At 42.5% G+C, this 22,490-nt stretch overlaps 2 protein-coding genes across 6 annotated transcripts in view; one reads left to right on the top strand and one right to left on the bottom strand.

Moving 5' to 3' along the window:
- MCM9 (minichromosome maintenance 9 homologous recombination repair factor) overlaps window positions 1–22,490 on the bottom strand; it is a 74,085-nt gene that overhangs the window by 18,497 nt on the left and 33,098 nt on the right. For 2 of the 5 annotated variants that reach the window (XM_073337161.2, XM_073337160.2), the window contains exon 8: window positions 2,006–2,180. In XM_073337161.2, the coding sequence (XP_073193262.2) occupies window positions 2,006–2,180 (175 nt within the window). Of the gene's footprint in view, window positions 1–2,005; window positions 2,181–14,378; window positions 21,714–22,490 lie in introns of those variants that run through there. The other 3 variants (XM_073337165.2, XM_073337162.2, XM_073337164.2) reach the window with 3 other exon arrangements.
- ASF1A (anti-silencing function 1A histone chaperone) lies at window positions 6,135–22,226 on the top strand. The gene is made up of 4 exons (XM_073337168.1): window positions 6,135–6,494; window positions 11,259–11,374; window positions 18,584–18,760; window positions 21,825–22,226. Exons 1-4 carry the CDS (start codon window positions 6,386–6,388, stop codon window positions 22,035–22,037), a joined length of 615 nt encoding a protein of 204 aa, XP_073193269.1. The 5' UTR covers window positions 6,135–6,385; the 3' UTR covers window positions 22,038–22,226.

A 22,490-nucleotide genomic window follows, 5' to 3' on the forward strand; every position in this document is an offset into this window, starting at 1 on the left:
CCTTGTGAAAGAAGCAAGTCTTGAGGAGGGATTTAAATGAGGAAAGGCCATTCAGCGTACGGCAATGTGGGAAAAAACCCTGGGATGGTTGTGGAAGGAACGGATGAATGGGGTCTCAAAGCTGTTGTCGTTGGCTGAGGATGTGGGGTGCAGGAAAAACTAAAAAGAGACAGGGGCAAATAAGGAGGGAAGGACAGAGCATAAAGTACCTTGTGTGTGTGGCGGGGGGAAGAGCAAATAGCTTGAATTTGATGTGTGTGGAAAAGGAAGAGTCAGTGGAGATACTCAAAATAGGGAGTCAGTTTGAAAGGCCAAGAAGATGTGGATATCAGGATACCAAAGAGGAGGAGATTACAGCAATCAGCACAGGAGAAGATTTGGGCCTGGACAAGAGTTGTGTGTGACTGGACAGGAAGAAAAAGTTTGATTTCAAATATAGGTTATGCAGGAAAAAACCAGCAAGATACTGGACACAGTCTAGATGTAAAGGGAAAGGGAGGAATTGAAGACTCCCAGGTTCCAAGCATCAGTGACAGGGGGAATGGTGGTACATTCTTTGGTGGTACATTCTCATACTCTTTCATCAGTAACAGAGAATGGGAGGAAAGTTTTGGATGAAAGACAGGAGACCATATTATCGGTGCAGGGGCTCTGTGCCTTCATAAACCAGACCATTTGCATGTAAGTACCTAAATGTAGGGTTTAGGAACCTAATTTTAGGTACCCAGTTTTTTTTTTGTTTGTTTTTTGTTTTTTTTTGCGCATAGTCTGCTGGCACCAGAGTCTACAAAGGAGATCAGTTGGTGCAGTCACCTCAGGTAGCAAGGTCACTTAATTGCAAGGTCATTCTTCAAATTTAACTCCTGCAGCACCCTGCAGTCCTCAGATTTTGAGGTAAATGCACTCTTTAAGTATGTCTGCATGTCTTGTCAAACAATGGCATTCCTACATAGCTAAGAACTTACTGCCTCATAAACCAGTTAATGGATTTTAGTTATGTAAATAACTCATTTATGAGTGGGCTCTTTAAGAAGACCTACCTCCTTAACATCAAGTTCTGGCAAGCTAGGATAATAGCAGGACCAGAGGAGGCAGGGACAAAGGTGGCTTAAAACCAGCTTTGTATCCCCCCCAAGGTTGAGGACAGCTATGGGCCAATTCAGTCCCTGGTGTAATTAAGAGCAGCCTCAAGACTGCTCTAACTTACACAGGCAGTCACAACACCCTTGAAGCCTTTCTGCTAGACCAAGATCACTGGCATGCAAACTGCCCTGGGCCCACCTCCTTCCACCCTTGACACATCTGAACTGCAGAGAGGGTGGGATAGAACTGGCTATGCTGGCTCTGTGCCAGCCAGAGATTCTGCTACCTTAGGGAAATCTCCAGCTGTTCTATTAGGGAGGCTGTCTGTCTCCTTTGTGGACAGACTGAGGATTTGGCCAGTAGCTTCACTTGCCACAGAATTAAAAAATCCAAGTTTTCAGAAGCAGCATATACTATTTCCCCTTCACAGGTTAGTGGCCAGTAGTCTCTTTCATTAGATGGGCCACCATATAAAAGCGAGCAGCCTAGGAATTGCTCCCTCTTCTTTTGCTGCTTGACTAATTATTTGCTATTCATGGAGGGAAAAGAAAAAAGTGTTTTCAGTCCTGGCTTCTGAACTGCAACTTGCATTTTAAAAATTGCTTCACTCCCCACAGTACCCCGCCCTCCAAAACACTCTTCTTGAAGTGCCCTGTCTATATGCAATGGCCAGATTTTCCAAAGACGATGCAGGGGATCCATAAGTATTTTATTTATATGCATTCACTGGTCCATTGCACCCTCCTTTGACATTCTGACTCATAGTCTAAGAGTATCTTTTAACACAAAAATGTATAGTACAGTATAGGAAATATTTAAATTGGTCAGGGGGTAAATCTAGATCTAACATTCATTTTAATATTTTGGAATTCAGGGGAAAGATATTTTGTTATTTCATCACATGTATTTAAATGCCACTTACCCTGCCTTAGCTACACTGATGGTTTGTTGCTCCATTGCTTCATGTATGCTGGTTCTGTCATGTTCCTTGATGCTATTAAACTCATCAATACAACAAAGACCTCCATCTGCAAGCACGAGTGCTCCAGCTTCCAAATTCCATTCTCCAGAATCCTTCACCGCAGTTACCGTCAAACCTGAAGAATATTTATTTCAATTCAATCTTTTTCAAAACTGTGTGCATGCATTTGAGTGAAAGGGAGGGATTAAATACACTAGCTAGTGCCAGGAAGAGAGAATGCAGGCAATGTGCAAGCTTCAACGCATAGCTCTGCTAAAGCACCTCAATTCAGACCTACTGGTATGACATCCCATCTATTAGAGCCCAGGTAATGGTCTGTGGAGCAAAATCTGCCAACCATGCCAAATTTTGAGGTGATGGTTTTATGATATGAACAAATTTACAAAAGGAACTAGGATGAGAGGACTAGCAAACTCAATGATATTAGCAAAGTTATACCAGGAATATGTCTGACCCACTATCCACACTTAAAGCATCTATAAGCATCAAAAGGCCATGCAACAAACTCTGCAAAATAAAAATATTTTAACATATCTTTTAACAGAGACCCACTCCTTAGTTCACGAAACAGAAGTGATGGACTAAACTTTGAACTTGTTCTGACAGAGTTTCCCTTTGATTTTTGGGTTCATTAGAACATAAAATTTAAAGTGAAACCTGAGAGTGGAAATGCATGGGAACTAAAACCAAAGAAAAAGTTCCCCAAAGCATCTCAAATGGAAACTGATGATTGTGACACTGCTGGAATTAAGCCTCACAGCTCTGAGTGCATGAAGAGTTTGAACTGCTGCCTGACCTGTTTCTTGTTTACATATCAAGACTATTCAATTTTCACTTTCTCCAGTGAGTCAGTTTTTTTTCCTCGCATATAGTAGTTAGTTCTGAAGAGGAGTTAACCTTAGGACAATGGTACTAGTAGGTATTTATGTAACATGAGGGGATTTGGGGTTGCAGCTCCAACTACTAGGATGGCCAACCATCCTTAAACATCTGCAACTCCCCTTCTCCTGATCTCTCTTCTATCTGTTACCTCTTCTGTCTAGTTCCCCTTGTTCTCCCTCTCCAGCTCTTTTTTCTCCACTCCATCACTGCTTGAATCACAAACGGTCCTATAACCCACACTCCATAACTCCTAAAGATATTATGGAGTGCTAGGGACACATCCAGTCCAAAGATCCTCCCGCTAGGACTGCAATGGGCCCAAGGACCTTAATGGAGCACTGGAACCAGAAATCACAACCTTCTGGCGGGTATACAGTTCTTGTCAGTGCAGTTCTGTACTCCCAATAGTCAGTGAAGAGTCAATGAAAACAGAAATTTCTTACTGACATATTGCATGTTTTTTAGGGAAACTCACTATGATGAACCGTCCTCCCTAGTTCCCTTGGGTTTTAATTCACCGTACTAACTGCAGGATAACATAGGCAGTACATCACCTTGCTGGTTTAAATAGCAGAATTACAAAAAACAAAATAAATTCTAGCACTGTGATAGATAGGTATAGAACAGGGATGGGCCACATCTGGCCCTCAGCTCCTGCTGGGGAGCAAGGTCAGGGTTTTGCCCCGCTCCAGCCAGGGAGCGGGGTTGAGGGCTTGCCCCGCTCCACGCAGCTCCCAGAAAGCCGCCGACATGACCCTCTCTGGATGCTACATAGTACGTGGACATGTGGCCATGCGGTTCTGCAGGTGCCGCCCCCAAAGCTCCCATTGGTCAGGAACCTCGGCCAGTGGACGGGGCAGCGTGCAGAGCCGCCTGGCCATGCCTCAGAGCCAGAGGGGGGACATGTTTCTGGGAGCTGCTTGTGGTAATCGCTGCCCGGAGTCTGCACTCCTGAGCCGCCCCTGCACCCAATCCCCTGCCATAGCCCTGACCCCTCTCCCACCCTCCAAATGCCTCGATCCCAGCCCAGAGCTCTCTCTTGTACCCCACGCCCCTCATCTCCAGCCCCACCCCCGAGCCCGCACCTCCAGCCAGAGCCCTCACCTTCCCCCATGCCCCAACAGCCTGCCCCATCCCTGATCCCCCTCCCGCCCCCTGAACCCACTGGTCCAAGCATGGAGCACCCTCCTGCACCCCAAATCCCTCATCCCCAGCCCCACTCCAGAGCCCTCATCCCCCACCCCAACCCAGAGCCCCCTCTTGCACCATGAACTCCTCATTTCTGGCCCCACCCCAGAGCCTGCACCCCCAGCCAGAGCCCTCATCCCCTCCCGCACCCTAACTCCAATTCTGTGAACATTCATGGCCTACCATACAACTTCCATACCCCCATGTGGCCCTCAGGCCAAAAAGTTTGCCCACCCCTGCCATAGAAAGTACTAGTAAACACTGATCACCTATTCAGGACAGTATAATTTCTTTGTAAATACAGACCAAGATTGCTCCCTGCACTGGAAAAATGTACAGGAGGGAGCAATCTGAGAGGAAAACTCACTGTGACCTCAGGGATCTGCTGAAGACCAAGGGCTTCCACACAGAATCTCTGTGCCCCAGCACTGCCCTCTACAGCTCTGCTGTGGCTCCTTCTCAGCATAGCTCTTGCTTTCCAGGCAGGCAGTAGCCCCCAAAACACTGTCTTACATAGACATTCTAGTACACTCAAAGGCTCAATTCAGAAATTAATACAGCCTGAGCCTGTATTTACTTGTGGGTAGGTTCCCCATAGAGTTGGGAGAGAAAGCATTTCACCCAAGTCCTGCCCATCTTGTCCCCTCCCCAGCCACAGATCCCTGACCCTGCCAGTTGCTCTCTTCAGAGGCTGGAGATAAGGAGCCTGGTGCCACAGATCTGGGTCACTGCCCCATTCTCCATGGGCAAAGAGTAAGATCTTCATGCAGAAGGCCCCTTCCCCATGGACCTTGATGGGATGTACAAGCCCATTGTACCTCACTTCCTGATTTATGATTTCACCTTAAAACATTTTGATTTTTTTTCTACACATCTAAGTTTGCCATGGTGGTGAGTTGTAGGGAATGAAGGTTGCTTCTGACAGAACATGCTCATGCAATAGCTTTCCTAAAGCTGAGATTTCTTTAGGTACTTAAATGAGGATCAATACTGTTTAAACACGGAGGCTCCAAACCCACAGTGAGCTCTGTGCAGGCTGCCCCCTATGCCCACGGTGGAGCTCATTGTGGGATCAGGGCCTATAATGATTATTCTTCCACATCCTCATAATCTAGCATCCCTTTTACTGAAAAGCCATTTATGGAAAGCATGCCCTCAAACATAACATAAGCTTGAGCCCACAGCCCTTCTTCACCTATTCACTCGTCAAGTTAACAGTGCCCTTGACTTCAATGGCTTTAATTGTATGAGTTCTGGTCTACAGTAGGAATTTACTTTGGTATAGCTACATCTCTCCGGGGTGTGAAAAATCCACACCGCGGAGAGACATGGCTCCTGACCTAACCCCTGGTCTAGACCAGGGCTAGCGAGCCCTACTGCTTCTTGGGGAGGTGGATTACCTACACTGACAGGAGAAGCCCTCCCATCAAGCGTAGGTAGTATCTACACTGAAACACTGAAGGTGGTGCAGCTGCACTGCTGCAGCAGTTTAAGAGTAGCCAAGCCCTCAGTAAGGACTACTCATGTCAGGGTTTCATGACTTCAGATGCACCATTGTAAATCAGGAGTAACGCCACTGGGGTTAACAGATTTAAAACTAGCACAAGAAAAAAAAATCAGCAACTACATCTTTGTTTTCCTTATGAAATAATTCTATTCAACATCCAGCCGCACAGAGACTTTGGATTTGGAAGGAAAAAGAGAGAAAAAAAAGGGAGGGGGTTAAATAAAGTAAGGGGAAGAAACACAAAAAAAGCCAGCTCGAGCCATCGATGCCCTTGCACACGTTTTGTGGGCTCAGTGCTCCGGCAATGTCAAACGAGCTCGCCCTTCCTTCTTCCATTCCTCCCAGAGTCAGTCATGCCACTTTGTTCTAAGCCTTTCCCCTACTCTGGGCCAGCAGGCGGAGCAGCAGCTGATATTTTCAAGCCCGTTCAGAGCAAAGGAGCCCATCTTGTTCTTTCAGGAAGCTTCAGGAGGAGGGTCATAGCTCAGTGTGCAGCCAATCAGCGCCAGGGCTGCCAGTTAACAGAGCAGAATGGGCTGTAGTTTAGTGAAATAGGAAAGCTGCAAAACAGTGTGGAGTGTTCCTGGTGTAAATAAAAGAAAAAAAAAAGTTTCTCAAGTCATAGCTCTACAAGCTTGATCAAGTACTAGCCCTGGAGTTTGTGCTTCACAGAAAAATAACACATTGGACTTTATTGTGCTGCATTAACACCCTCTTCCTATTGTTTGTATTTTTTTCAAAATATGGCAAAGGTTCAGGTGAACAATGTAGTGGTGTTGGATAATCCTTCTCCTTTCTACAATCCTTTTCAATTCGAAATCACGTTTGAGTGCATAGAGGATCTGTCTGAAGGTGAGTAGATTTTTTCCCAGTACGGATTTTATAACCCAGGACTACTGGTTTCTGGTTTTAAAAGGTTTAAACTTTGCAAAGGCCTGCTTCTACTATTTAACAGTTTCTCCTTCTCTGCCTCGGTGTGACTAGAGGCAGATGTGCTGGCAGGCATCTAAACGCTGTGTAGCAATGCTCTGTCTGAGGCTGGCGCGTTTAGGTTGAAAGGCAAGGGAAAGTTGATGATTGTGTCCTCTGCTGCAGAGTTGGGGGCTGCTGTATTTCGGCTCCAAACGCTGCATTTTGTAACGTAAGCTTAAGTTGCCAGGAACTTGTTTGAGTGGTGGTGGCCATGTTGCCAGCTTTGTGTGTGTGTGGATGTGTGTGTGCGCGGGGGAGGGTGTACGAGGGGTTAACGAGCACATCTCAGCATGCATCCCTTTTGCTGAGGTGAACTGTTGCTGAGCAGAGCAACGCGAGATGCTGCTGAAACGTTACCCTAAGTGAGGAAAAACACATCCCAGGAAATATTTTCATTGTCTTGACATTCGATTTGAATTTTTTTTTGGGGGGGGGGGAAATCTTTCGGGGGGCGGCGGGAGGGTTGCTTAAAGTAGAGATTCAAAGGTAGCTGCAACACTTAGTATTTTACAAAATGTCTGAAAATAATCAAAGTAGCCGACTGGATCCCTTTACAGATTTAGTAGTATTGTGGGTACTAAGCCCCCCGGAGAGGGAGGGTGGGGGAAGGAAATAATATTTTTAGAACTCACTTGAAAGTTGCTGTTGGCGGCCGGGGGGGTCCAGGTGTACCATGCTATGTCCTGCCAGCTGGGGATCTCCGGTTCAGTCTTGACACCTAGTCTTTTGCTCCCCAGCCTATACAGAGCGGGGTGCACTGTGCAGGGAGTGAGGTCGGCAATGTACCCACCCACTGCCGGGTACAGAGGGTGGACGAGGCATTTAACCTCTTGCATCGCTCAGCAGCGACTCCTCCAGTGCTGGTTACTCTCACCAAATACTACAGCATTCTGCAGGAATCGTCCAGAAGGGTTCACAGCAGTGACCCCACCGTGTACTGGGCCAGTGCTGCAAGTTAATAAACAGGATTTTTACAGCAGAAAGCAAAGTCTGTTTCTTTTCTGGCCAGAGGAGCCCTCTGGGACCACTGGTCTCACCACTGTGGACTGGGAACGGGCTTCCTTTGGCTTCCCTCAGGAGTACTGGCACAACAGGTGAATGAAGCAAGCTATTAGTGACCAGTCTGAGAGTTACTTAAGTGTTGGAGAGAGGAGTGGGAGTGCCTGTGGCCACAACTGATTTGCAGCTTGCACTCGCTGTGCCGCCGTGAAGACGACAGATCCAATAGGTGCTAGTCACCCCACCACTGTCGCTGGCATCTGATATATGGGGATCCCAACATTTAAGGGGTAGGGGGAAATGAACATGCTTATTTTTGTTTTAATTTTATGGGGGACTAAACAGTTCAAAGCTTTGGAAATGAGATAATATGGAGTGTTTTGTACCTTTGTGTCACCAGTTCAAATCCAGCCCAGATCTGTAACTTTCAGTCACTGCTATTTTACTATGTGTTGGTGGCTTACACAAAATGCATTTGGTCTAATGATCATACTTGCTGGTACTCTCCGTAGAGGCCCTGACTACACTCAAGATTTTCTTTAAATTCTCTAACTGTTGCTCTAGCATTATTGCAGCTCACCAGTTTTCTCAGTGGTAGAAGTAAAAAGAACAGGAGTACTAGTGGCACCTTAGAGACTAACCAATTTATTTGAGCATAAGCTTTCGTGAGCTACACGAAAGCTTATGCTCAAATAAATTGGTTAGTCTCTAAGGTGCCACTAGTACTCCTGTTCTTTTTGCGAATACAGACTAACACGGCTGCTACTCTGAAACCAGTGGTAGAAGTGTTAGTTTAGGCCAGCTGCCATTGTTTGTACAGGTATGTGGGAAACACCTGTGCTGAGGTGGTGAGAAATTTTTTAAAGATTTCTCTAGTGTAAACAAGGCATCTATGCCATGGTGCTACTCTTTCAAACTACTTGGATGCTACAGCTGGTGCAGAATGCAGCAGCCTGTTTAATTGGTGGTGCTCCAGACAAGACACGGATTACACCAGTGCTGCAAAGACTTCAACCCTCCCTTCCTATCTGTGTGCATCACACTCAACACTACATGGATTTAAATGAAAGTTGGGCCAGGTTGATTAGTGGCTAAACGAGCAGAAATAAAGATGGCTTACTTCAATTTTTTTTGCATTATTATCCCTGTTTTCAACTGAGAATGAGAAGTGCAGGTATAGCATAACCACCACTCACTGTGTGTCCACCTCCACATGGCCACAGATATTGTGATCTTTCATATTAGTCAGCAGTTCTCAAACTGTGGGTCAGGACCCCTAATAGGGTCGCCAGGGTCAGCATTAGACTTGCAGGGAGCCAGGGCTGAAGGCCAAGTTTCACCCTCACCCAGGGCAGTGGGGCTTGGGCTGTGGCCCCCTCTCCCCTGACCCGGCGTGGCAGGGTTTGGGCTCTGGCCCCTGCTCTGCCCACCCAGGGTGACGGGGTTTTGGCTCTGCCCCTCCCCCTGGGGTCATGTAGTAAATTTGTTGTCAGAAGGTGGTCACAGTGCAATGAAATTTGAGAATCCTTGATATAAGTCATTAAAATTCTTATTATTACAGATAATCTTCTTTTCTTCATACATTTTATGAAGAAAGGTGTATCCTTGCTTTAATTTTCAAACTCTAATGTCTTGATCATTCACTGTATTTTTTTCCTCTCCAAATCAGACCAATCCCTTGCCAATTAAATTTTTTAACTTCATCTATTTTGTCAAAACTATTTTAAAAGTTACTTGTTTAGGACTGTGTGCCCATCAGTAGGATTTGATAGTTATCTTTTTAGCATATAATTTATGAAGTAGCTTTTACTCCCTCTGGCCCCCCACCCCCATATTATTCCTAGTCTGAGATGTTAAACTATCAGTACAGAATGACTTATACAGTGCTTTGGAACAGTGGCTTATAATGGATGTGCTATGAACTTTCCTGGCCTACACAACACTCCTCAACTATGTATGGCATATTTACATAGGAATTGCCGTAGTGGATCTGACCATTTGCCTGTCTAGTCTGATATCTTGTCTTGGCAGTACCCAATACCAGGTACTTCAAAGGTAGGCAAATAATTCCCATCCAGCACCTGGAAAATTACGCTGTGCTATACAAGGGGAGAGAAATGCCTTCCTGAATCCTACAAGTAATGCCATATAAAAAATAAACATACAAAAAAAGCTGTGTTAAATGATGAAAAATAGTGACTCGAATCATAAAGCAGCAAAGTTGTGTTACAGTGTTGCATTTTCTTCCTTACTTAGGGCTAGTCTACACTGGCAGCGCTTTAAAGTGGCTTCTGTGGTCGTGGCTGCCAGCACTTGGGCACTGTCTACACAGGCGCTTTACAGCGCTGAAACGTGCTGCGTTCAGGGGGGTGTTTTTTTCACACACCCTGAACGAGAAAGTTGCAGTGCTGTAAATTCCCAGTGTAGACAAGCCCTTAGGCTCCTATCATAGAATATCAGGGTTGGAAGGGACCTCAGGAGGTCATCTAGTCCAACCCCCTGCTCAAAGCAGGACCAATCCCCAATTTAAATCATCCCAGCCAGGGCTTTGTCAAGCCTGACCTTAAAAACTTCTAAGGAAGGAGATTCTACCACCTCCCTAGGCACCTTCCTGCATCAGGAATGCCTAGCATAGACTCCTGTTTGCACCAGTGCAGTGTGTATTGTTGAAGACTATGGAATAGCACAGGAATATGCGCTAATGATGGTATATGCATGATCAGGGCATTGTTCCATACTGAAAGACAAGATGAAAATGTGTCACACTAGGTTTTTTTTTTTCAAGGCACTCTTTTGAAACAGATTTTCAAATAAGTTCCAATTTAAAAAAAGTAAATCATCACAAATGGCATCTTTCAAGAAGAAAAACCCATCAGTGACCTTTTATTGTCTGTTTAAAATGCAAGAATTCTGGCAGGTTAGTTCTGCCATGTGTGTGTTAAAAATAAGCAGAAGTAAGAGCTAATGGATGGTAGTTGATAGTTTCAGTTTTTAAACAGGGAGTGGGGGCAGAGAGTAAGCACAGCAATACAAATGGGCCAGGAAACCTATGAACTGTTAGTATTATTTGGTTTCTTTAAATTGTATTATGAAACAATAAAATACATTAGATTTTACATAAAATGGTTATAAATTCCAGCTCAAGATTCAGTTACATCCAAACACCAAAACCTTTACTGAGAGTATTCTGTAATCACAATATAAATTTTGTGTGGGTGTGTGTCATGGCTACCTCCTGTAAATGAGCTCTTCACTTTCTACACATCACTATTCCCTACTGTCACTATGTTCAGTGTCGCTCTCTCTCCATCCGTGAGAAGCCTGTGTCCAAAAATGGCATGTCATGGCCCTTTCCTGGGGGCATACCATTTCTGAATAATGTTGGCAGCAAAGGCTTAGAAAGCTCATGTCGAGTTGTATTGGTATAACTAAAGTGGTATAATTATGCTAGTAAATTTCCCCTTGTAGACAAGCCTTTAGTCTTTATGGACCAGCAGCTATGGAGGCAGTTTTGGACTGAAGTCCTAAATAAGCAAGACCTGAGACCCTCACTTGGAGCTATGGACTGACTTGTTCAAAGAGAGACAATTAAATTATGTGAAAGTTGTGGGCATTTTTTAAAATGTTGTTTTTGTTTTAATGTAGATTTGGAATGGAAAATAATTTATGTGGGTTCAGCAGAAAGTGAGGAGTATGATCAAGTTTTAGACTCCGTTTTAGTAGGACCTGTTCCTGCAGGAAGGCACATGTTTGTGTTTCAGGTAAGTTTATTATTTTCAATATTTCTAAAACAATTGAGTTAATTCGATGTTTAAAGGGGACAGCCTAAAGCAAAGCAGCATTTCAATAATATATTTTTTTCCTAGCACACACCGTTTTGTGTCAACTCCTTAAATCTACTGTTCCTGACTTTAAGGCCTTGTCTGCATGAGCACTTGTTATTCCGAAATGTCCTACTGCTACAGCTCCACTTGTGGTATCAGTGAGGGAATGGGAGGAGGGGGCTATTGTAGACAGGGCAAAGTTAGACAACACAGTAGTTAAAAATGCCAGTTAGCTGGTCTATGATAGCACTTCCCAACATTTGTACCACTCGTGAGGTTGTGGTGGGGGTAGCAATTGTGGGAAACTTTGGGTATAAAAGGTTAGTCTACGCCCCTTCTCCCAGTGACCAGCTCATGGTAAAACTCAACAGGACAGCCATCTATTTATCTTTGTTCAGCAACACAATATTGCATTGTGATGTCTGGATCTTCATGCCATGGTGCAACACAATGTCCCAAGTCCTGAAGTAAGTTTGGGATTCTCAATGTAGCATTGAAGCACGTCAGGGAGACACATGAAGATTAGGATTCACCCACAAATTTTCAGATGTTTGGAAATCCTAAGAGCTACCAACTGACAAAGCCAAAGTGTTACAAATAAGGCAGTACCTAAGGGAAAATGGGGAGAGAATGCAGTGAGGTGGCTTAATGCACTGGTCTGGTTTCATTCTCACTTTAATTCCCAGTGGTGCTTTCTCCATATCACAAAACCATGACTCAGACCTGGTCTACACCTAAAACTTAGGGCTGATTTACACCTAAAACTTAGGTCAACCTATCTGTGTCGTTCAGGGGTGTGAAAAATTCACACACCCCTGAGAGATATTGTTAAGCCGACCTAAGCCTCAGAGACACAGCTAGGTTGACTGAAGAATTCTTCCATTGACCTAGCTATTGCCTCTTGAGGAGGTGGATTGACTATAGTGACGGAAAACAAGTGACTACACTACAGTAGCGCTACTGTAGTGCTTGTAGTGTAGACATAGCCTCAGTTCAGCACAACCTCTTTTTATCCAATGCTAGCCTCGTCGGGTAAAACGGGACTAAAATGCACTGGCAGAAGTGTCAGACTAAAACCAAAATTAGCTCCTTCCGGAAGAACTGTACTTCCACTCCCACATGAGAACTGCACTTTGCTGTGATTTTATGGCAAAGATACACTGGAGTTCACGCATATAACTAAAGAAAATAACTGAAGACATGAATGAGCTTCTATCTTTCTGACAGTTTATACAATTGTTTTAAGGGTGGTGTCATGGTGTGTGTAGAAAATGTCTACGGCATCTTGAATAAGCATGTAAATCCCAATTATTCGAATGCTTCAGAGCACATCTGAAACTTTCGGATAAAGGAAAACTTTATTTTACAGGGTAGGTCAAAAGCACAGCAAAAACAGCAGGAAGGTGGTACATTTAGCAGCCTTCTATATACAAATAATTCTTTATGCACTTCCCTATTAATTAGGTTTCAATAATGGGGCTATTTTCTCCCCACTACAAATAAAGCAGATGTATGACAAATTACTTCTCTTATTAGAATTTCTTCCTCTATCAGGTTTTAACCCTTTAGTCATAACTTACTATGTAAATTGACAGAAGTGGTCTGTAGCCTTCTGATGCCCTTGGAAACAGGTTGCAGTGTGGTACAATGCTCAAAAAGATGAGCTGGCATTTATGCCTCTGCGTTTTTAAAGATACATTAGTTTGGGTGAAGATTTTTAAAACTAAAAGTTACAATTAATATTTTTTAAGTTATAAATGTTACTGGTGGTAGAGAGAGATAGGAGGAAGAGCTGATGTTGGTTATCTAAAGAGGCACATTTTGGTCATGTTATACAGGTAACCCTGATTGTCCAAACTTCACTTGTCCCCCAGATATGAAATTTACACAGGAAGGAATCATTTATCATGTTTCAACTATGAATATTTATCTTCTCTCAGCCAAACTAGGAGTTAAGCATAGAGAACATTGGTTATATTGGAATATATCCTGTGCAAGATTCTGTACAAGCTCTCCTGTAACACAGTGAAGTTCTCCTACCTTTTTCTTTAGGAAAGTACCTGCAGCCCAAAGTATATTAAACTTTGATCATCAAATGTCATAAGAGGGCCTGGGCCTGGTTAATAATTAAATGGGAGATCACCAAGCATAGGTGGCAACTCCGTGGGTGCTCCAGCCCTGGAGCACCCATGGAAAAAAAATGGGCGCTCAGCACCGACCGGCAGCCCCCCCAATCAGCTCCCCCTTCCCCCAGTACCTGCTACCTGCCAGCTGCCCCGCCGATCAGCACCTCCCCTTTCCCCCCAGTGCCTCCCATGATCAGCTGTTCCGTGGCGTGCAAGAGGCACTAGCGGGGAGGAGCGAGAACGTTCGGGGGAGGGGGAGGGGGTGGAACAGGGCGGGAAGAGGCAGATCAGGGATGGGGCTTTGGGGGAAGGGGTGGAGTGGGGGTGGGGGCCAGGGAGGAGCCCAGCGGAGCATCTCCCCACCCTGCCCATTAGAAAGCCAACATCTCTGCCGCCAAGAACAAAGCAGGGCACTGCAGGAAGTCATGCTGATGATTCAATAGGCAGTATTTTCTTCCTTCTGAGTCAGTAACTGAACCAACGCCCCAGCATAAGATGCTGTGTTGCTGAAGGTGCAATCTTTTGATACGATGTAAAATCAAAGTTCTGAACACCTGTGGACATTAAAGATCTCTCAGCACTTTCTGTACAAAAGTGTGACTTGGTGGTGCTGTTTAGACTAGGAAAATTAGGTGAGTTTGGCAAACATCTAAATAGTTTACATATGTTGACTAAAAGAAAAGGAGTACTTGTGGCACCTTAGAGACTAACCAGTTTATTTGAGCATAAGCTGTAGCTCATGAAAGCTTATGCTCAAATAAATTGGTTAGTCTCTAAGGTGCCACAAGTACTCCTTTTCTTTTTGCAAATACAGACTAACAGGGTTGTTACTCTGAAACCTGTCAATATGTTGACTAACACATTGTTAAACAATGCTTTGTACCTAGTATAGATGAAGACAGTGGCATTTAAAATTAAAAAGATGTTAACTGGTTGTGGTTACTAGTAAGGGACAAGCTAATGACCATGACCAGATAACATATTTTAAAGGTCACTAGTGTTTGTCTATGCCAGGTGCGAAGTGGCTTTAAAAATGTGTTAATGCACATTAACCAACACTGAGAGAACACACAACATGTGACAGATGTTTTGGGTCGCATCACTTAATGCACTACTGGAAGGCACTAAGATACTGCGGTGATGAGTGCTATATAAGAACCCATATAGAATGCAACAGACTAGAACGTAGATTCATAGATATTAACGTCAGAAGGGACTATTATGATCCGACCTCCTGCACAATGCAGGCCACAGAATTTCACCCACCCACTCCTGCAAAAAACCTCTCACCTATCTCTGAGCTACTGAAGTCCTCAAATCATGGTTTAAAAACTTCAAATGTTTGCTGAATGCTTCATTCTCCTAGTTTAGATGGGTCCATGCCTTTCTATAACACTATTTGCTTAATTAAATTCTGCCTATTTAAATGCTCCCTGCAGTTTCAAGGCATTATTTTCACACTCTGTATAAATCTGTTGTTGTGCATTGATGGAGTTGCTAAATCTCTCCCCAGAAGCCTCTGCATTTCATTGGCAGGTGAAGAAGCAATTATTGTATGTGCACGAGTATGTATATTTTCATATAGGGCCAAATTTTCTGGTGGCATAACTGTAGTAAGTGGAGTTAAGCCAGAACCTCCAGTGACGTGGATTCCCCAAACTCCCTTGGATGCCTATTCCAGCTCTCAACTATCCTCATGGTTAGAAAGTTTTTCCTAATATCTAACCTAAATCTCCCTTACTGCAGATTAAGCCCATTACTTCTTGTCCCACCTTCAATGTCAGTGGACAGGAAGAACAATTGATTACCATCCTCTTTATAACAGCTTTGAACATACTTGAAGACTGTTCTCAGGTCTCCCCTCAGTCGTCTCTTCCCAAGACTAAAATGCCCAGCTTTTTAACCTTTCCCCCTAGGTCAGGTTTTCTAAACCTTTTATCATTTTTGTTGCTCTCCTCCGGACGTTCTCAAATTTGTCCATGTCTTTCTGTGTGGTGCCAGGGCCTGGAGACAGTACACCAGCTGAGGCCTTTCCAATGCCAAGTACAATGGGAGAGTTACCTCCCATGTCTTACATATGACACTCTTGTTCGTACAGCCTGGAATGATATATGCCTTTTTCACAACTGCATCATGTTGTTGGCTCATATTCCACTGTAACCCCCAGATCCTTTTCAGTAGCACTACTGCGTAGCTGGTTATTCCTCATTTCGTAGTTGTGCATTTGATTTTTCCTCCCTAAGAATAGAACTTTGCACTTGTCTTTACCGAATTGCATCTTACTGATTTCAGACCAACTCTCCATTTTTAAGGTCGTTTTGAATTCTAATCCTGCCCTCCCAAGTGCTAGCAGCCCTTCCCTCATTAATTTCATCTGCAGATTTTGAAGCATACTCTCCATTCCATTCTCAGTCATTTTTAAAAATATTGAACAGTACTGGACCCAGGACAGACGCCTATCGTACTACACTAGATGTGTCCTTTCATTTGGACATCAAACCATTGATAACTAGTCTTTCAACCAGTTGTGCACCCACCTTATAGTAATTTCATCTAGACCACATTTTCCTAGTTTGCTTATGAGATTATCATGTAGGACTGACTCTGTCAAAAGCCTTACTAAAATCAAGATCTATCACATCTACTTCTTCCCTCTGATCCACTAGGCCAGTAATCCTGTGAAAGAAAGAAATTAGGTTGGTTTGTCATGATTTGTTCCTGACAAATCCATGTTGGCTATTGCTAATTACCCTGTTGTCCTCTAGGTGCTTACAAATTGATTAATATTTTTGTTCCAATATCTTTCCAAGTAGCTAAGTTAGGTTGACTGGTCTATAATTCCTGGGTCCTCTTTGTTCCCCTTTTTAAAGACAGGTGCTATATTTTCCCTTCTCCAGTCCTCTGCAACCTCACCTGTCCTCCATGAGTTCTTGAAGATAAGAACTAGCAGTTCTGGTATTGCTTCAGACAGTTCCTTAAGTGCTGTGGGATGAATTTCATCAGGTCTTGTCCACTTGAGTATATCTAACGCATCTGAATATTCCTTAACCTGTTCCTTCCCTATTCTGGCTTGTGTTCCTGCCCCCTTCTTGTTAATAATAATTGTGTAAAGTATCTGGTCACCATTAATCTTTTTAGTGAAGACGGACTTAAAACAGGCATTATACACCTCAACGTTCTTGATATGATCTGTTAGCTCTCCTTCCCAGCTCAGTAGTAGACCTACATGTTCCTTCATCTTTCTCTTGCTCCTTTTGTATTTATAATTTTTTCTTACTGCCTTTTATTTCCCTTGCTAGGTTTAACTCATTTTGTGTCATAGCCTTTCAATTTACTGCCTGGCTGCCTTGGTCCCTGCCTGATTTTGGATAATACTGCATGGCTATCCCCACCACACTGGTCCCCATGGGGTGTAACATCTCTTCCTTCTGCTCAGTAGCCACAGACCCTAGTTAAGGTGTCTAGGTTGGTTTATGGATACTTGTAGAATCAAGGAAACAGGAGCCAATGACATATGATCAAGCAGCTCAACAGGCCACAGTACTATACTATACTAGCATGTATAATAAAATATTAGAAATATGTTTGGCTGTAACTTTCCCAGCAATAGTGAAGTGCTTAATTGCTGCTTTTGAATTTTTTAAAATTTGTAAATATGAAGCAGTTTAAGCAATGATCCCTTGAAGAAACATGCATTGTTACAAGTCCTAGGTCTAGGGTGAAACAAAAAAATTCAATAATAAATTACAGCCAAAAAGCATTTCAGAAGATTGGGGTTGAGCCCCATTTTATGGTGCACATTTTTTTATTAACAACTAGACTGCCACTGCTAGATCATTTAGAAAGATTAATGCATATTAATTAGGCCTGAGTTACTGGTTGAAAATGCGTCAGAAATTCTCTCCAAGTGAAGAGAGAGTTGCACTTAACAACACACACTGTAACAAATTTAGTTATGGGGAGGGAGGCAAATAGGGTTGCCAACTTTGTAATATTTAAAAACCGGACACTCCAGCAAGAGTGCCGGAACCTCCCCTGGTCTGCGCCTTCTCCCCAAGGCCCCTGCCTCACCTCTTCTTCCGAGGTCCTGCCATCTGTTTGCTCCCCTTTCTCCCTCTCCCCCGTTGCTCGCTGCTCTTCCCCTTTTCCGCCCGCCTGGGTCAGGAGAATCTTTCCTGCGGAGCTGGGGCCAGGAGCTGCAGCTGCCCAATGCAGGTAGGAGGTGGCCCTGGATGAGTGGGGGGCTGAAGTTGGTGATGAACCGGCACCTCCGCACCTCCCCCCATACAATAACTAGACTTTAGGTGTTTGGTCAGTAGATCTGACCAGACACTATCAGGTCCCCTTTTCGACCGGACTTTCCAGTTGAAAACCGGACACTTGGACACCCTAAAGGCAAAAGACATACTGGTTCCTTCTCTCATTAGCCTGTGGAATAGCTCAAACCTCACTGCAATTCAGTCCCCTCTTCTTGCTGAAGTATGATTTTCAGTTTTTCCTTACCAGATTAATCTATCAGCTATAAAAACATATGCACCCCAATGTAACCTCACAGACCTCATGAAAAATAAACCAGCAAGGATAATCTTTCAAGGTTGGGGTGGAGAACAGTGGCACAGCAGGGTTTGAGGGATATTAGTGCACCTGCCCGAACTACAGATTATTTGGTAACTGGTCAAAAAAAACCATTTAAGACGCAAAAGCTGACTATTCATATAGGTTTCAGAAGCAACAAAAAACAAATAAACCCTGGAGACTGAATTGCTATGTATCTCTAGAGAGTAGTGCCCTAAATCCAAGGTTGCAATTACTGAGAGAGCAGTGTAGATGTGCTTGCACTCTATCTCCCAATTATGCATGAATCATCAATTTAAAATTTGTGCACAGCCATTGCTTAATCCACATGATGGATGTGACATACAACCCTACGCCCCCCTGCTAGATCTCCATATGGTATACAATTGGAGATGAGGTAGATCAATCTGTATTGTTTCAATAACCTTTTCCTTTTACATTTTAGGCTGACGCTCCTAATCCAGGACTTATTCCAGATGCAGATGCAGTTGGTGTAACAGTTGTGTTAATTACATGCACTTACCGAGGCCAAGAATTTATTCGAGTCGGCTATTATGTAAACAATGAATATACTGAAACAGAATTGAGAGAGAATCCTCCAGTAAAACCAGACTTTTCTAAGGTAAGGAATGTTTGTATTCTGGTCATGTATCCAAAGAAGGTTTAACATAATAGGCTTTCTTTCTTAAAAAACAAAACCAAACAATTCCTTAAGCCAGTGATACTCGGACCTCAGTGGTTCAGGAACCAAATTAGCGATCAGCATTACCCCAAAGAGCCACAGTATTGTGAATTCATCATTTCATTTACTATAGTACTATATATTTGTATTTAAACAGTATGCTGGGGAAATATTTAATTTATATATATAATTCTCACAGCAAAATGACTGACCAACTATTATTATTTTATCAACTACAATTGGTTAATAACATCGCAAAAGCATCCCGATAGGTTAATAATTAAATCACAGTATTTTAATATCATGTGCTGCAATGACCAACAGAAGACACATTAAAGAACCACTTGCGGCTTGTGAGCCTCAGTCTGAGTATCACTGTCTTTAGCCATACAAAACTAGCCATCAAATCAAGCAAAAATAAGACTTAGAAAACAAATGTAAGGTGACACATAGTTATCATAGTTTTGAAGGGGATTGGGATACAGGGTCTTTCATCCAGAATCCTTCCCAGATCAGTAGTGATCGGAAGCTATTGCCATCTTACATGGATTATGTGAAAGGAGTTGTTGGTCTCTTTCCACTTCCTAATGGACAAATATCCATATCACAAATATCATAATTGATATTCATATTAACAAAAACTGGAAATGGGCCAAATTTGGGCTGTGGAGACTGTCCTGATTAGAGTTGGTTGAATAATCACACGTAGTTGATAAGTCACATATTTGACTTAAAAAAATCAAAACACAAAATCTAAACTAAGAACATGAGCTTAAAAAAAGTGTCTGTTTTTTGTCAAACTAAACCAGGACTAGCATTAAAATGACTTGTCAAATAAGAATTATTTGGAACACAGCACCGCACAGAGGGAGGGCATTGGCACATGTCTGTTCACCTGTGAAGTGTTCCACATAGGCAGACCCCCGTGGAAGTCATTGGGGTTCTATGAGGGCACAGTGGTCTGCCTCCATGGAACACCTTGTCAGGGTCAGGGCCTTTATTTGCATGGAAATTTAAGGAGGTAATATATATAAACTGATGTTAAAAGGCTAATGGGAGAGGGTAATGAGGTAAAAGTGTAACAACATCCTATCATTTACCTATAATAGGAAACAATCTGAAGAGTGGACCAGAATAATACCTGTATTGCAATAATTAGGCCAGAGAAAAGCCATGCATTCCCAAAAAATGATACCCGATATAACTACACTTAAATTGTGGATCACTAAAAGACACTTAAGGCCATGATTTTTAGAAGTGACCAGTGATTTGGTGTGCCTACCCTGAGACACCCTACGGGGGTCTAATTTTCAGGGATCAGGTGTATAGCAGTTCCTGAAAATCAGGCCACTTGAAGGGGCCTCGAGTTGGTCACCCAAAGTTGCTATTAACTTTTGAAAAGCTTTACCTTAAATCTACAATATGTTCCTCTCTTTCTCCCATTTTTTATTTTTGCCTTTATAATCATTTCCTTTTATGCCATTTTTTATGGTGTAAATGCTAAAGTTCTGGCCTCTGAATATCCAAGTTTCTTCACAAGTACTTGAACTAAAACAAAACAAAAAAACCCACAACTACTACTATAATCTAGTATCATTTGTTTATGCAAAGTTAACTCTGCTTTTAACAAAGAAGCAGCAAACTTCTTTTGAACTATTTTCACTCACCAATACCCCAAGAGGTTCTTAATTTTATCTAGCAATTTTGGTGGCAGGGCAAACTATGAAAGTGCAGAATCCTTGGCTAAATTAGAATTCTTCTGTGCAGAATTTAGACATTTAGTTTGAGTTGAAGATGCATTGGTTAAAAACATATTATAATTGAAGGGGAACTAAGCAGATCAGGTTTGAAAATAAAAGGTTGTCAATTTGGGTAAGAGGAATTACTCAATGACCGTTTTTTCTTTAGAGAAAAAGGTCAGTTTTTAGCCCCGGGACAGAGTTTTCCCATGACTAGTTTAATAATTAATTGATTGTACTGTGATCCATATGCAGTGACTTCGAGGAATGGTGTAGATTGCTGCCTTCCATTTGGCAAGAGTGTGTGTGTGCAAGAATCAGAGCCACAGAACTCACACTGCTAAGGAAGCTAAGCTTTCACGATGAGGGCAGATGGTTCTGCAACATGGGAGATTCTGGTGTCTTAAACCCTGCTGTAATATGCACATTTTCAATAGTTAACAACAAACTTTCCAAAGTATCTTAATTAAAAAGGAGAAAGGAGGCAGTGAAAAATGAATCCATTTTTTGGCTATATCCATACACACATACCTGTCATCTTGTCAAAAGAAAAATAAGGGTCAACAATACTATCTAAATGGGGCCAGTTCACCTTCTTGTTCCAAAGCTAAGTAAGTTTACAGATTTTTTTTTAATAGGAATTAAATTAAATACAATTAAGTCAAGATCAAAATGTGATCTAAAGCACACTTATGGAAAAAAAAACTCCAAGTAGTGTTACTAACATGAGGAAGGATTGCAGGATCAGACAAGAACAAAGACACTGGATGTAATTAGAGCAAATAAACTGTATTACCTGTACTACTTTGTACACTGTATATAATCAGTCAGTTTGTGTAATTCACTGCTGCAGGTTAGTGTCTCAGACTGTGACTAGAATTTTTTTTTTTTTTTTTTTACCGTGACTGGATAATTTAATTATGTGCTGAACATTTGTATACATGCAAGCTAAGATAAACACACTGAAATCTCATGTTTAGGGTGGGATGTTAAGAAGGAAATCTACCCCCTTCAGGTGAGCATGGCACATTTAGCTTGGTGCAAGATGAGGGCTCTGTCATCCTCTGAAGCGAGTTTGGCCACTGAGGCAGGATATTGGACTAGATGGATTGATTCTGTATGGTAAACATCTGTTCCTGATACATAAGCAGCATCTGTAGATTAAAGTTCAAGTGCCATAAATTCGTAGAGATTAGTTATGTTTGTACAAATTTATACAGAAATCTTGCATGCACACACGACTAATATACTTTCTCCTCCTCCAGCTACAAAGGAATATTTTGGCATCTAACCCCAGAGTCACAAGATTCCACATTAACTGGGAGGACAACACTGAAAAACTGGAAGATGCAGAGAGCAGTAACCCAAATCTACAGTCACTTCTTTCTACAGATGCACTACCTTCAGCATCAAAGGGGTGGTCAACATCAGAAAATTCATTAAATGTCATGTTAGAATCTCATATGGACTGCATGTGACTACCATCGTTTTGATACTGTACATGTGTTAAGCTGTAAAAACAACCAGAACTATTTGCCTGAAATTCCTTAAGTACATAGTCAACAAACAACGTGAAGAAGTTGTTTTAAAACATCCTGTAGAAAGTTTATAAGAAAAAAACAGTATTTGAGCAAATTGTGGAATATAAATACAACTATTTTTAAGTAGTTTTTTTTCTCTAATGTGTTATTTTATTTGCTCTAAACTTAATCTGATTAAAGCATATGTGTTATTTTTCTCTTTCTCTGTAAATACAATTAAAAACCTAAAGAACAGAAAGTTAAAAATATTTAAGCACAGATGGAAGAGTGACGACTTGGGCTCATCCCTAATATCAATAATGCTGAATACTATTTCATTGCCCTTTAATAATAGGTTAGGAACAAAGCTGTCTTTTTTGATAACTTTTTTCCCCCCTTTCTTTGCATTTT

Source organism: Lepidochelys kempii, chromosome 3 (assembly GCF_965140285.1).
Source record: "Lepidochelys kempii isolate rLepKem1 chromosome 3, rLepKem1.hap1, whole genome shotgun sequence".
Taxonomy (NCBI): Eukaryota; Metazoa; Chordata; order Testudines; family Cheloniidae; genus Lepidochelys; species Lepidochelys kempii.

Excerpts from the sequence above, each read along its gene's own strand:
- ASF1A (XM_073337168.1), top strand. The coding sequence starts at position 6,386 with ATGGCAAAGGTTCAGGTGAACAATGTAGTGGTGTTGGATAATCCTTCT. Across the intron at positions 11,375-18,583 it reads GGCACATGTTTGTGTTTCAG|GCTGACGCTCCTAATCCAGG; the intron begins GTAAGTTTATTA and ends TTTACATTTTAG. Across the intron at positions 18,761-21,824 it reads TAAAACCAGACTTTTCTAAG|CTACAAAGGAATATTTTGGC; the intron begins GTAAGGAATGTT and ends CTCCTCCTCCAG.